At 37.4% G+C, this 13,601-nt stretch overlaps 1 protein-coding gene across 2 annotated transcripts in view; it reads left to right on the top strand.

Moving 5' to 3' along the window:
* The first annotated feature begins 1,160 nt into the window (after positions 1-1,160).
* The window catches only part of LOC115427096 (calcium-binding protein 2-like), a 13,716-nt gene continuing 1,275 nt past the window's right edge, over positions 1,161-13,601 (top strand). Inside the window, exons 1-4 of one of the 2 annotated variants that reach the window (XM_030145495.1) lie at positions 1,161-1,244; positions 1,691-1,963; positions 12,488-12,518; positions 12,620-12,751. In XM_030145495.1, coding sequence (XP_030001355.1) covers positions 1,161-1,244; positions 1,691-1,963; positions 12,488-12,518; positions 12,620-12,751 — 520 coding nt within the window. Of the gene's footprint in view, positions 1,245-1,690; positions 1,964-9,772; positions 10,235-10,859; positions 11,058-12,487; positions 12,519-12,619; positions 12,752-13,601 lie in introns of those variants that run through there. The other variant, XM_030145496.1, reaches the window with a different exon arrangement.

Raw genomic sequence — 13,601 nt, 5'->3', positions numbered from 1 at the left:
TCTATGTCTAAAAATAGAGATCAGTTGTGACACATTCACCTGCGTGTGCTCATCCATGCTTGTTTGATAAGGTTATGTATGCAGTACAATACTGAAGTGATGCATTATTGGAATTTTTCATGACACGCACTGCTTTTGGGCATGTATCCCTCCCTCTTGTTTTTATTTATTTATTTATTTATTTTTTATCTTTTCTGACACTAAATGAATAGCTGACCTGGGCACCTCTTTCAAAGATCCAATTTGTGTTACAATGAAGGCTCCAAATATGACAAGGGATTTGAGGGCATGTAGGCTGGGAGAGACAAGGGGATGGGAGATGTGTGGAGAGCCGCAAGGATTAATGTCAGACTGAAATGAGGGTGGCAAGAAAAATGGGAGGATAGGAGAAGGGTTGCTCTGAGAAAAATGAAAGATGAGAAAGAAAAGGATAGGTGAAAGAGGGCAGAGAAGGACAAGACTGAAGGGCAATGTTTACAAGAACGTTAGAAACAAAGCGCCCAGGCAACAGTAGGCGTGTTTACCTGTGATGATGGGGAAAAGGTGGAAAAAGGGGAGGAAGAGAAGGAGAGAGAGAGGTCGATGTGTTACAGGTAGATAACGCGAGAGAGGTAAAGTTCAGGAGGTATAGAGTGTCACCTAAAGGACCAAGAGATAGCGAGAGGGGGCAGAGGTGCAGGAACTCAATCCCAGAGCCAAGACAACAGCTGATGATAAAAACCTCCTCACCTGCACACACGAAGAGAGAGATATGGACAGAAGCGAGGTGCAACACTGAGGAAATCAGCCGGAGGAAATATTTGGATGAAGCAGAGGAGGAAAGCGCAAGTTTTGGAGGATATTCAAGCTGATATTTTTACTTGGATTCACTGATTCATTGTTTTTTTTTACCTGGATCAAAAAAAAAAAAAAAACAGCCACCATAATACAAGTCAACTTCTTCTTCTTCTTTTTTTTTTTTTGTAGTTTTTGAACAACACTGAGAAGATTATGAGTTCTATTGCAGATTTTGGGGAAAGGTTTAAAATAAAATAATAAGAAAAAGCTGCTACTGCTGAGGAAGAGGAGAGCGGAGAAGAGAGAGGGTGAGGGTGAGGGAGGGGGAGGGCAAGCAAGGGAGAGAGCGAGAGAGAGAGTGTGTGTGAGCCTGTGACACCGAGATGTTCATGATCATTCGAGAGCCGTCTGCAGGAGGAGGCGGTGGTGGAGCGATGAGCGCAGTACCGGAGAGGTCTGCAAAACAGGTGTGTTCCAAGTATTTGTGTGTTTATTATCTATGACGATTTATGTGCTTTTAAAATGTGGTGACTTAAAGGCGATGCTAAATATTTTGCTCTCCAGTGAAAAAAAAAAAGTCTCATAAGATGGCAGGTGATTTAAAATATTGTAAATGCCCCTTGAAGGTTTGCTGAGTTATATTTTTGTCTCCAATTAATATAAAATCCTCTAAAAGTGGTTGAATAATGTGGCTAAAATGTAGATAATACAACATTAATGACATGTGTCTCCTTTCCATGCATTTTGAATGGGCAGGTGTCTCAAAGTGACACCCGGCGCCATATTTTGTGATGTGCACCGGTGAAAAAACTAAAGAGTGTTCACTGGTCTTGAAGGCAGCATGAAGAATATAAGACTAAGCTAAAGTCATATTGGTTGGGCTCAATTCTTTTAACCTTGTGCCCCCTTAAAGGTACAAGCAGCCATCAAGAAGAAGGTACAGAAGCAGAAGAAGAGGACCAACGAGCAGAGCGGGGTCAGCGGAGACTCCCAGGCCTCGACACCGCAGCCTCCTCGACGCCAGAAACCCAGTCAGATCCCACCAATGGCGGCAGTAGAAGACACAGAAGAGCTGGAGGAGAAACTGGAGGAGCTGATGGAGGGACCACAGAGGAAGGAAAAGGAGAAAGAGAAGGAGGTGGAGCCTGTGGACCTGCTGCCTATAGTGGACTCTGTGTTTGGACAGGTAGGAGTCATCTGTGGCTCTATGATTCAGTCCATTTGAGCCCAGAAAATGTGTGTGCATACTTGTATGAGTGTGTGTCAAGATCAGAGTTCTTACAGAGCTTTTATTGGTTGTATTTAGGTTTTTAGTTTAGTTGAAGACAGTTTGATAGAAAGTGAAAAAGAGACTAAATGAATGACTAAAATATGTTCTCCAAACCAGTGTCTACATAAGGTTCCATGTGATACAAATTGCAAAACCATTAACACTTGCCATGTATTATTGATAATTTTAGTTTGTTTTTATCTGAACACAGGCTAACATTTTAATTGTAGCTTTTGCTGATGACGATAACCCTGGTCTAGACACTTTTCCGTCTTGTGTGTGAATTCACGCTAGTGTGTGTTGCATGCCCACCCGTGTCAGATTCTCCGGCTGATTGAATGTCTCCCCGAGCGCCTAATTGAAACCCTAAGCCTCCATTTCAAATTTAAAGCCCAGCTGAGTTACAGTTTTTGTAAATAGCCTCTGTCCAATACCGCTGACCCCTCTGAACTCACTTACATAAAAGCTATGTTTACCACTGCAACATTAATGTTAAACATTTTTCCTTGTCATTAAACACCAAATGGCAGGAGTTGCGAACAGGGATAAAGCTAAGGATATAGCGTGTGTTTGAAGGGATTTAAGCTTCTTTACTTTGGGAAACATTACGAAAGTGTAATCCGTAACAGATACGACCATAGCCAGCCAGATATCTGATAAACACCCTATCTCTGCAGCCATTGTCCATCAGCTGGGTGTCGTATCACATCTCTCAGAGGGTAGGTAATGACAATGACACGGCACAGTAGGATTCACCACCACAGCATCTGTCACTCAAACATGTGGGATAAAACTGTGAGAAAGTGGTGACTTTGTGTTTATCTGTGTGCATAAAAATAAAATCCGGAAGGATTACATTTCATGAGGTGCTCCTGACTCATTTTCCCTTTTTTCTCTGGAGACTTTTCCTATTAAGTTGGGTAAAATCCACCTGATTGTGTCAACAGACTGTGAAGGCACAGTAATGAGTGGTGCTGAGGTTAGAAACCGGAAATCAATATAAAAAGAAAAAAATGTGATGTCAGTAGTGATGCAAGTGGCCCAAAATAAGGACGGATGAGTGGGAGAGAAGACAGAGTCTGGAGAGGAGCGAGCTGAGGAGGAGAAATAATCTCAAAAAGTGACTTTATTCTGAGTCAATTCTACACATACAGACAAGAAGAAAAGGTTAAGAACACCAGTAAGAAGAGAAAAACAAACACTGAAAACACTACAATAAAAGACAGACAAGCATAAGTGACTATTGAATAATTAGAGGAGAGGTCCATCTGTCTTGCTGTCTGCAGGATTAAACAAAATCACCATTTTACCAACATTTTAAAGATGAATGACTTCGCCATGTTATTTCATAACCTGCTGATAACCTCCATCACAGAGGTCATGTGATCTCCCCCTTTTCTGTTCATCCATCTGTCCCATCCACATGTACAGGGTGTCCCATAAGTCTCCATACATAGGAAAAATAAACGTTTCGTGACATAAACCATTTTTATTTATATAATATGCTCTATATGACTGCCATTTTGTCAGGAACACATTTCAATGCGTGTCCTCCACCGCTGAAGAACTATAAAGAAGGAATATAAAGAAATACATGTTAGAACCATATATGTATGGAAAGTATTATGTCTCCTATGTATGGAGACTTATGGGACACCCTGTATATGAATATAATTATTGGATGGAACTGTGGTTTCTAAACTGCTGCTTTGAAGTCAATAGTTGTCATTTGGATGTCGCCATGCTGGCTTCTGTGAGCTACAAGTGACCATATTTGGGCAAAAGGGGCAGAACTATGAGAGGGGTCAGAGGTGAGCTAATGCTAAGTATTAGCATAATGACTAGGTAAATAGGTAAACTTCAAGAAAAACCCAACAAAGTAATTTTACAATCTTGTTAGAGGAACTTCTTAACTACAACTACAGTAGAGCTGTCGTTGTTGTGTCTTGTTAAATAAACTCAAACACTCAGGTGACACTTCAAAGACTCCTGCACACATTAAAGCACATGTTAAAGCCTGTGTTGGCAGACATCTTTTACCTTTATAACAGTGAAAACTTAAAGATGGATCACCGCAGTTTCATCACATGAGACTGGAACAAATCCTGGAAAATAATTATTCACCATTAATTAATTCTAGACAGAATTTAAATGTAAGTCTATGGAAGCTAGTGCTCTTTGTACTGACCCCTAGTGTCTGTCAGCTGTATTACAGTTTTATGATACATTTGTTTCATTATGAAGCTGAGGTTCTTGGCCGTCTGTCTTTTCCTAAGCATTGTTACTCCAAAACAATTATGCCCGTTTTAATAAACTGTTTGAGCCTGGACCAGGAAAGAACCCCTTTGGACGAAATCCAATAAAAGGGGTCAAGGGAAATTGGGTTCATTTTTCTTTATCATTGGAGAACCTTGAACTAATTTAGAAGGTTATCATAACAGTTATATGTAAAAATTAAAAATGAATTACAACTAAGTCCTTTGACACCACCATTTCCGCGTTTGACTGTAGGGTTCATTTGGGTCCCTGATCCTCACTTTAACAGTGGACATGCCATATTGGATAAAACTTCACTATCTTCTTATGAGTGTGGAATAAATTAGTTTAATTGATTAACTCATTTATTCTGTTCAGTACTAACCACTGAAACTTAGTGCGGGTTTAAGGCACGGGCCTGAGTCAAACTTTTTAAAGGTTCAATGTGTAATATTAAGTGGCACCCACCTGTGACAGAACAGATTACTATTAAATAAGAACCCCTCCTTCACCCTCCCCTATAGTGGAATTAACAGTCGATTATCAAGAGGTAAAGGAAAAACAGGAGGAAAGGAAGTCTGTTCAGAGCTCTGTAGAAACAGGGTGCAACATGGCAGACTCTTTATGACTCATTATATAATCATTTTTATTTTATTTTCACATGGCTTTATTCGAAAGGAAAACATAATTCTGAATATTATAATCCATTTCTACTGTTATATTGTCCCAAATCCCCCTAAATCTTCAACAGTGTTAAGATTTAGTATTAATAAATAGACGAAGGTTGGAAAATGTTCGCACTGGAAAACATTAGGCTAATTTAGAATGTAGAGTAGACATAAGAAACATTTGACATAACAGTCTGTTAAACTAACTGACAAAAAGGATGAGAATACAGCCTGTAATTGGTGGTTTGTGGTAAAAGAATAGAATAAGAGCAAACTACTGACTGTCCTCGGTGAAGGTCTGCATTCTCTGACTTCCCCTTTACACTATCATTATTATTTTTCTTTGTTTCTTTTTTCTGACGGCTCCCTTGAGTTATGACCACAGGTATCACGGTCCCAGCTTTCATTTCCATTCCATATTCAACATTTAATTCATGAACTTATATCCTATTGTTTCTTCAGTAAGAATGGTACACTTTAGATTGAAAATACTTTAAAATCTGTATGATAAATTGCTTTGACAAAAACATGCTGAATTGTTGGAAAAATATCAAATTATGCATGTTTAACAGACTGAAAATTTTTCAGTTACTCAAGCTTTTTAATTGATTTTGGTTTTTTTATAGTCAATCGGGTTTTTTTAGTATATGAAATGGATTTTTTTTATGTTCTTTTGAGTTTTTTTTTTTTTTTTTTTTTTACATTAAATAATCATCTTAATTGAAAACAGCATGATGGAACCGTTTTTTAGACACTTTATTATTATTATTTTTATGAAAGCTGTGAAATTCTCGTCCCCTACAGAGGACAACAATGCTTCACTGGGGCTCAGGAAAATGTGTAATCACAACTGAATTACTTTTTGTGTCCAGAAGGAAGAAATGTGTCATTATCTTACAAAAGCATACAGTTAAGAAAACCTCATCAACAAGATTCAAACACATTATGTTACAAGAAAACAGGACATGCTAAAAAGACTTTTGCATAAAACATATAATGATAATAATGATGACAATGTTTGGGTTATGTAATTAATATTTATAGGCTACAAAAATGTCATTGTTTGTAAAACTCATGCCATAAAACTATAGAGGTTTATATCTCCAAATGTTTTATGGCTTTTTTCCTCCCATCTCTGTCTTTCCTCCTGTTCCCTGTCTTGTGACTTCTAGTCTTTCTGGACAGCTCTTATTACTGGACACCAATAGAAGTACATCTGACACCACATCACAACATGATATGTCTACTGGTTTACCCCGCTGACATACACACCCATAATAAACACACACAGAGTCTGAAGTTTGTCACAGACGCACAACATCAGAGTCCAAAAGAACGCATGGAGTCAAATGACCGGAGTACTTCCACGCTTCCCCACGCACACAGAGTACACAAACACAAAAGACATATACGGTTAGTATTACAAGTGTGTATGCGTGCGATGAAATAAGCCAACAAGTGCTTGTGTGACAGTCATTCAATGCTGATACCTTCAGGCTTACACAAGCAATTGAAAAGTAATCAAAACAGAAAGCCAGTAACATAAATAAGGCTGTGTGAGTCGATAGCATCTAATTTGCGTGATTAATTGAAAGCATCTGTAAAGGAGAATCAAGCTGATATTTAATCAGACTTAATGGTGTTGCTGGTGTCATTGGTTATTCAAGCAGACCTGGTGTCGGTTTTGTCCAGCACACAGTCATCAGAGTGAAACATGGACTGAAAGGGAAGGGCTACACAAAGGGAGAACAACTTTTATTTGGTAAATTTTGACTGTGTTGTGAAAAGTGTCCAAATTTTGTTCACAAATTTTTGTTTTACCTTTTTTTTCCCTATGTTGCTTGTGTATATTGAAGAACAATTTTAACAAGTTTCAAAGACTTTTATTGTTAAATAAATTACATTTATGCAAAAAGTCAATTTGTTTCACCACCACGGTAATAGATGCTAAAGTAATAGGCTTTCAGTGGGGCGTTCTTTATTATGGTTTCGTATGGTTTTTCATTTATTTAGCTCAAAAGGGAAATATTAAGCCAATGCACAACATAACTAGCAATGCAAAAGACTGAAAAGTGGTCATATTTTCAGCTTTCATCATCATCATCGTCATCATCATCATATCATTAGAATAAAGTATCTTTAGGTTCCCATATGTGATCAAATTCATCTCTGACCTAATGAACATCATATCACATATGAGTAAAGATTAAACACACACAGAGAACAGTACAGATAAAAACATCTGTAGTTTAACAGGTCTGAGAGGTACACATGTTTTAGATCGCTATGCATGCTTTTAATATTCTTTACTCATTCGCTGGATCCCCACTAAACCAGAAGGTAGCAGCTACTCTTCCTTGGATTCACATATAACAAAACTAATGATTAGATATTTTTAGAATGTTTATGATGAGGAAGCATGTAGACACACGTGGAACATAAAGCAAGACATTGTTTCTTTCATGGACAAAAACTTCAATTATTCAAGGATTCCAGGATTTTTATTGTCATACCAGCACACATTTACACGAGACAGCACGAAATTTGCCACTCAAGGTCCCAGATTTAGCCCAATAAATCTATATATAAACAATATGTATATGAAAAAAAAATCTTTTGGATAACAATAAAAATAAAGAGAAAGAGAAAAAAAAAGACCTATGTATAAAAACACGTGCAAAATGCAAGAGGAGGAAGTTTGACTGGCCACTAGCCTGTATTACACTTAGTATTATCAGGATGTAAGGATCTTTTAGCAAATCAAAAATTAATCAGGTTTTACAATAAAAAGAAGTAAATTATGTGTGAGGCTGATAAGACTTTAATGTGTTACAAGAAGATTACTTACCGGAGTCTCAGAGTTGGATCCAGATGAGGTTTTCATTTGCAGTGTCCATTCTTCAGCTGTCAGATGAGGCTCAGTTATTAGACTAGTCCTGAAGTGACCTCTGCTGGTGACTTCTACTTAGTGCATCATACAACAAATCAGAGAGAGCAGGAGTGTGTTTAATCTTACTGAAATTTAACCATATATATAATCTCAATATATTGTCCTGTAATGTTAAGGCCATAGAATTAATGAACAAACCATTTATGCAACATTTTCTCCATCAATGAAATCGTTTTTTTACAATGACAGTACATTATTCTTCTTATATGCAGTCAAAAAGAATAGTTGCATTATCATCCATGTAGGCCTATGGCGGTAGAGAAGAAAGATTAGAAGCCAAAATTGTATATTTGATGGTGAGGCTGACATCCACTGCTCAACACACACAGACACACACTCCATATGGGTGTACTGTAGTAAGCAGCATGCCAAATCTGCTTTTGGAGAGATTTGTGGACAGATGCTTTATAGTTGCTCAGCTGACCACTTACCATCGTACCCATGACCCCAGCGGGTTTCCAGAGTTCCATCATTCTGAATAAGCTTTGTGGCTGAATACACTTTTGGATGTAAGTTAATTGTGAGCTTAATTATGTTTGACTGTGAGCCATCTACAACTGTCTAAATGCATCCTGAGATGACTCCGCCACTGGTAGATCCTGCCAGTGTTATGTAAGATGCCTCCCAGCAGTCATGGTACTCCTTCATCACAGTTTGGCATGATTTAATCTCAGCATTTCTAATTCTTCTTGGAGAGTATTCAGTACATATCAGAGAGAAGAACCTCAATAAATATCTTGAACTACATATATGCTGACTTCTAAATGCATATTTTTCTGCATTTGACATTTCCTATGTGATTTATCACAGTTTTTTTTTTTTAAAGATTATACTCAGCATTTTGCATTTTTTAGTGAAAATATGGTATTTTCCTATATTTGATTTACTGACCATGCAGATCTTCATAAAAGCTCAGATTAAATTCAATGGCTATTTTATCAAAACAGAGAAAACAGACATTTTCAGCAATGTACATCATCAAGTCAACATAAAAACAAGTGTCTACGAATGCTGACATTTGTCAAATTATGTGGTGAGTAAATGTTGTAGAAGAGGACAGTGTTTCCATGTTCATTACAAATCCCCTATCTTCCAAATGTGATGCTGGTGAAAAGCTGAGAAGCTGCGTTTTAAGTGACATATCTCAATATATTGACAGCATTTATGGTTTAAAAGTTATTAAACCTTTTACAGCAGTAGATGCTTGACAGTGGACGGTCACCAATGGCTGTTAAAGGTCTTTGAGGGTATATCGTTTCTTAAATGAATTAAGACGGCTCATATATTTCTAGGGGCAGATTTTGTTACATTAATACCAGTTTCACCATTGCTTTATTTTTGTCTCATTTCCTTTTGTTATTTTTGTATTCAGTGTGTGCGTGTGTATGTGTGTGTGCATACAATTCATGGAGCCTTACACACGAATATTAACAAAGCCATGGTCCATGTATGTACTTAATAACTTTCATCTTCAGTTTCAGTTCAGATTCTATAGGCGTCCGATCATTTACATCTTCTGTTCAGTTTAGTCAAACTTTTCTAGTAGTTATACTCCCATCTGACTTAGACCCAGGTCCATTTATGCCCCTTTTTAGTTTTTCAGTCTCCCTCCCTCTTCCAATTTTCTTTTCTTTCAACTCATCTTCCTTTTTAATCTAAAACTGTAGGGATTAATCCTACTCTGTTTATGTTCCCTTAATTCCCCCTCTTAAACTCTTCACAGTGTAGATGAAGTCATCTAAATGCTGGGGTTTCATGCAAATTAGAGAGAGAGAGAGAGAGAGAGAGAGAGAGAGAGAGAGAGAGAGAGAGCATCTAAAAAGGAGAGTGAGTGAGTGTGAGAGAGAGCGAGGGCTGGTGGGATTAAACAGACATTACTGCTGTGAGGGGACACATGGATGAGCTGCTTTCAGTTAGTTTGGGTTAGTTTTGTTGTTGGGTTGCTTTGCTTTATGACCCCACTTAACCACCTAAGTTTGGATCATATAGGGTTGGGTTCCACATGAATGGATTACAGACAGTTTTGTCTCTGTGAAATCAGACGTGGTTTGTAACCAGCATGGGATACTGAGAGGATTTTACCAGCAGCAGAGCTCAAACCTGAGCTGGACCACTGAGGAGTCTGCTGAAGGGGGAGAGAGGAGGAAGAGAAAAACAGGAGAGGAAACAGAAACAAAGGAAAGGAGTCTGGTAGTAAGACAAAGAGGAAGAACTAGGCAGCAGAGGGAAAGAGGGTGACACTGTCTGTTGAGCATTGGAGGTTTGGTGATGGGAAACTGCACCAAACCATCCAAGAAACAAAAAATGAAAAAGGTAGGAACAGGAACAGTTCTTTTGCACTGAACTTCTGCTTTTCTGTTCTGTCTTTTTGTGATGAAAGTTTACGTTTTTACCAGTTGTGTGATCTTCAGCTTTAAAAACATATCCTTCAGACCCTACCCTCCAGGGTGTTCTTAAAAACTTGTCTTAATAAAATACATTTTTGTAAATGTATGAAACAGCTGTAGGTATTAACATTGCAGTCATGTTTTCTGGTAACCTGACTTGAAAACTCTCTGCACTCTGCATTATTTAAAACGAACTGAGCGTACATTGTGTGAGATCTTAATGTACAGTATTATGTAACAATATAAGATGTCAGTGGATCAGACACTCAGCAAAATTAACCCAGTTACTGTCAGGAGTATAAGACTGGAGCAGAATGGACATACAAGAAGTACGTTAAGGCTAAGTTGTCCACAGCAAGGATAATAGCTGATGTGAGAGGATTGCCTTGAAATAATAAGCAGCTTATGTAATCTAGGCTTATAGTCCCATTCTATCTAATGTTAGTGTGACCAGAAAAGTGAGGTCTTAACCCAGTTTTTTTGAAAGATATGTTTATTTTTATGCATGACAAATTTGTCATACTGACTAAAGTGCATGGTCTGCCTCTAAGGAGGCAAAGGACCAGCCTGAAACAGGCAAAGGGCAAGCAGTGGCCAATCAGGGTGTGCATCTGGAGGCAGAGGAGGATCAGGACATGGAGGATAGTCCATTCACAGATCCCCTTGGTGCGCTGGTGAAGAACTGCAACATGCTGCACCTGGCAGGCCCAGCCTGCATCTTCCTTAAACATGGCTTTGCACAGACATTCGTATGTAATAGTATTAATAATTATTAACCCCCAGTGCGACCTCTTCCATCTGTGTCATTTCATTTTCATCTTCATCATGGGTGGCCTTGTCTTGATCTCTACCACACCCGGCTGTGTCATTCCATCACATCACTGCTCCAGGTCAGGCAATTAAAACCCCTGGCACTACACATGCTCAAAACAGTCGATCATTTCCATGGAAAATTATTGATTGGCTTTGTGGCACTTACCCTAAACTGTGTGGAGTGAGTGTGATGTAAAAGACAAGGCTGAATTTAAAAAGAACTGAAAGAGATCTGATAGACGCTCACTATCTATCTATCTATCTATCTATCTATCTATCTATCTATCTATCTATCTATCTATCTATCTATCTATCTATCTATCTATCTATCTATCTATCTATCTATCTATCTATCTATCTATCTATCTATCTATCTATCTATCTATCTATCTATCTATCTATCTATCTATCTATCTATCTGTCTATCTGTCTGTCTGTCTGTCTGTCTTTTTTTTATTTTAATCTAAAAAACTATAAACACCCAAACCAAAGTAACACAGAATAAAACAACAAACAGTTTATAAAACATCCCCTCTCCTCTGCTAAACAAGTCAATCTCTAATTTTCAACAATGCACCAATTTTTTTTTTTTTTTTTTTTTTTTTTTTTGATTAAAAGAGAATCTTTTTGCAGCATTAAGCAACAATAACATTAAACAAGGTGTTATTTAACTTTTTTCCAGAGTTCTCTGTTTATGACCCTCTTCCATTGTGAGCCTTTGGGAGGGTGGATTTGCATGCGAGCCATAAGAGCTATGCAGAAGATGTATGGACTGGATTCAGTAGATACTGTCTATATGCTTCAACTAAACCTCCCAAATCTCCTAATCCCTGGATGTGTATTGCCCCTGTTGTAACATCCTACAAACATTCTTGTTACCCCTCTGGTATTCTCTATCCTATATAGAAATTTTATCCACTACATATCATAATGCTTTATGGAATTTAATCCATAAAGATTTAATGTTTTTCATCTGGAGATGTTTGTCTAATGCAGCTTACTGAATAACAAAAGTCCTTACTATAATACATAATGATTTATGGGATATATGGAATCATATTTAAATACCATTTATGTAAATGAAAGGCTCTTCTCACACCATTCTGATCCCACATGACGTCATACTCCATTAAATCTCAATCTCATTTCATTCGATCACCTGATGCTTGAATGCCATCTCCTTGTTTTGTGACTCCTCATGACAAATATGTATTTGTTTGGGTGATATTGTAATTGCAGCTGTAATGGTGTGAAGCTGAGTGTTTATATCTGTGTTTGATGCCAAACAAAATCCCAGTGTGAGTCTTTGTGAGTTGTGTGGGAGAGAAGTTTTGTATTGCATTAACATTTGTGTCTCCGTCAACAGGACCGAGAGTTGAGACCAGAGGAGATTGATGGTAAGGAGGCGTCTCTACTGCACATAACGATCAATAATTGCTTTTATTAGATCTGACAGTAGCAGATCTGACTCACTAATATGAGCGTCTATGTTGACCAGAACTCCGAGAGGCATTTACAGAGTTTATGAATAAAGACGGCTACATCAAGACGCAAGATCTGGGGGAGTGCATGAGGACCATGGGATACATGCCCACAGAGATGGAGCTCATTGAGCTGAGCCAGCAGATCTGTGAGTCCCACAACATGAAACAACATGAAACAACAGGATCGAGCAGCAGAGCAGAAACAAACAGAAAAGAGAAAACAATCATCTGCCAGAACAGGAACAATGTAAAGCACAGAACAAAAACAAGACAAAAATGACAACATCACTTTCTGATCGCCCTTTTACCTGTATTTGGCTCTTTTTGATGCTTGTATGGTAGTAAATATAGCATGTGTTAACCCTTGTTCCTCACTTTAAAAAAGCATTTGTCAAGTTTAACGTGCACAATAAAACATTTTGTATATATTAATATAATTTTCCACTTTAATTGAGATTTATCAAATGTTTATTATTTTTGGGGGGAATTTTAAAGGGAAATGACCCTGATTTTTTAACACCAAAAATTTTTTTTGTAACATTCCCCATATAATACATGCAAAATGTTTTTTTTTCTTGTTTTTTTTTTCTATCTGGGATAGGTCTAACACTGGTGACAGTAACACTAGTTTTGATGTATTTTAATTTTCTTTCATGGTCTGCTTAAAAAAAAAACAAAACACTCAGCACCTTAAGGACAAAAGTATCTATTTCAAAAAGATATCATAACAATTTTATATATTAATATTGGAAATCTTTTACCCAACTTCAGCCCCAAACATAACTATCAAATTGTCACAAATTTTTGGGAGTTTTAACCCTTTAAGTGTTGCTTTAAAAGGATGTAATATACGTATGTGAATTGTATATATTAATATTATTTAACATCTTTTATTTCCTGCACATCGAAAAAGATAATATAATAGTTTGGAAGCATCGTAGGACTACAGTAACAACAATAATAAAAATTTTTGGTTTTAATGAAATATTCAAAATA

This window comes from Sphaeramia orbicularis, chromosome 10 (assembly GCF_902148855.1).
Source record: "Sphaeramia orbicularis chromosome 10, fSphaOr1.1, whole genome shotgun sequence".
Lineage (NCBI taxonomy): Eukaryota > Metazoa > Chordata > Actinopteri > Kurtiformes > Apogonidae > Sphaeramia > Sphaeramia orbicularis.
Note: the sequence above shows the minus strand (reverse complement) of the source record. Positions and strands in the feature narration are given on the sequence as shown.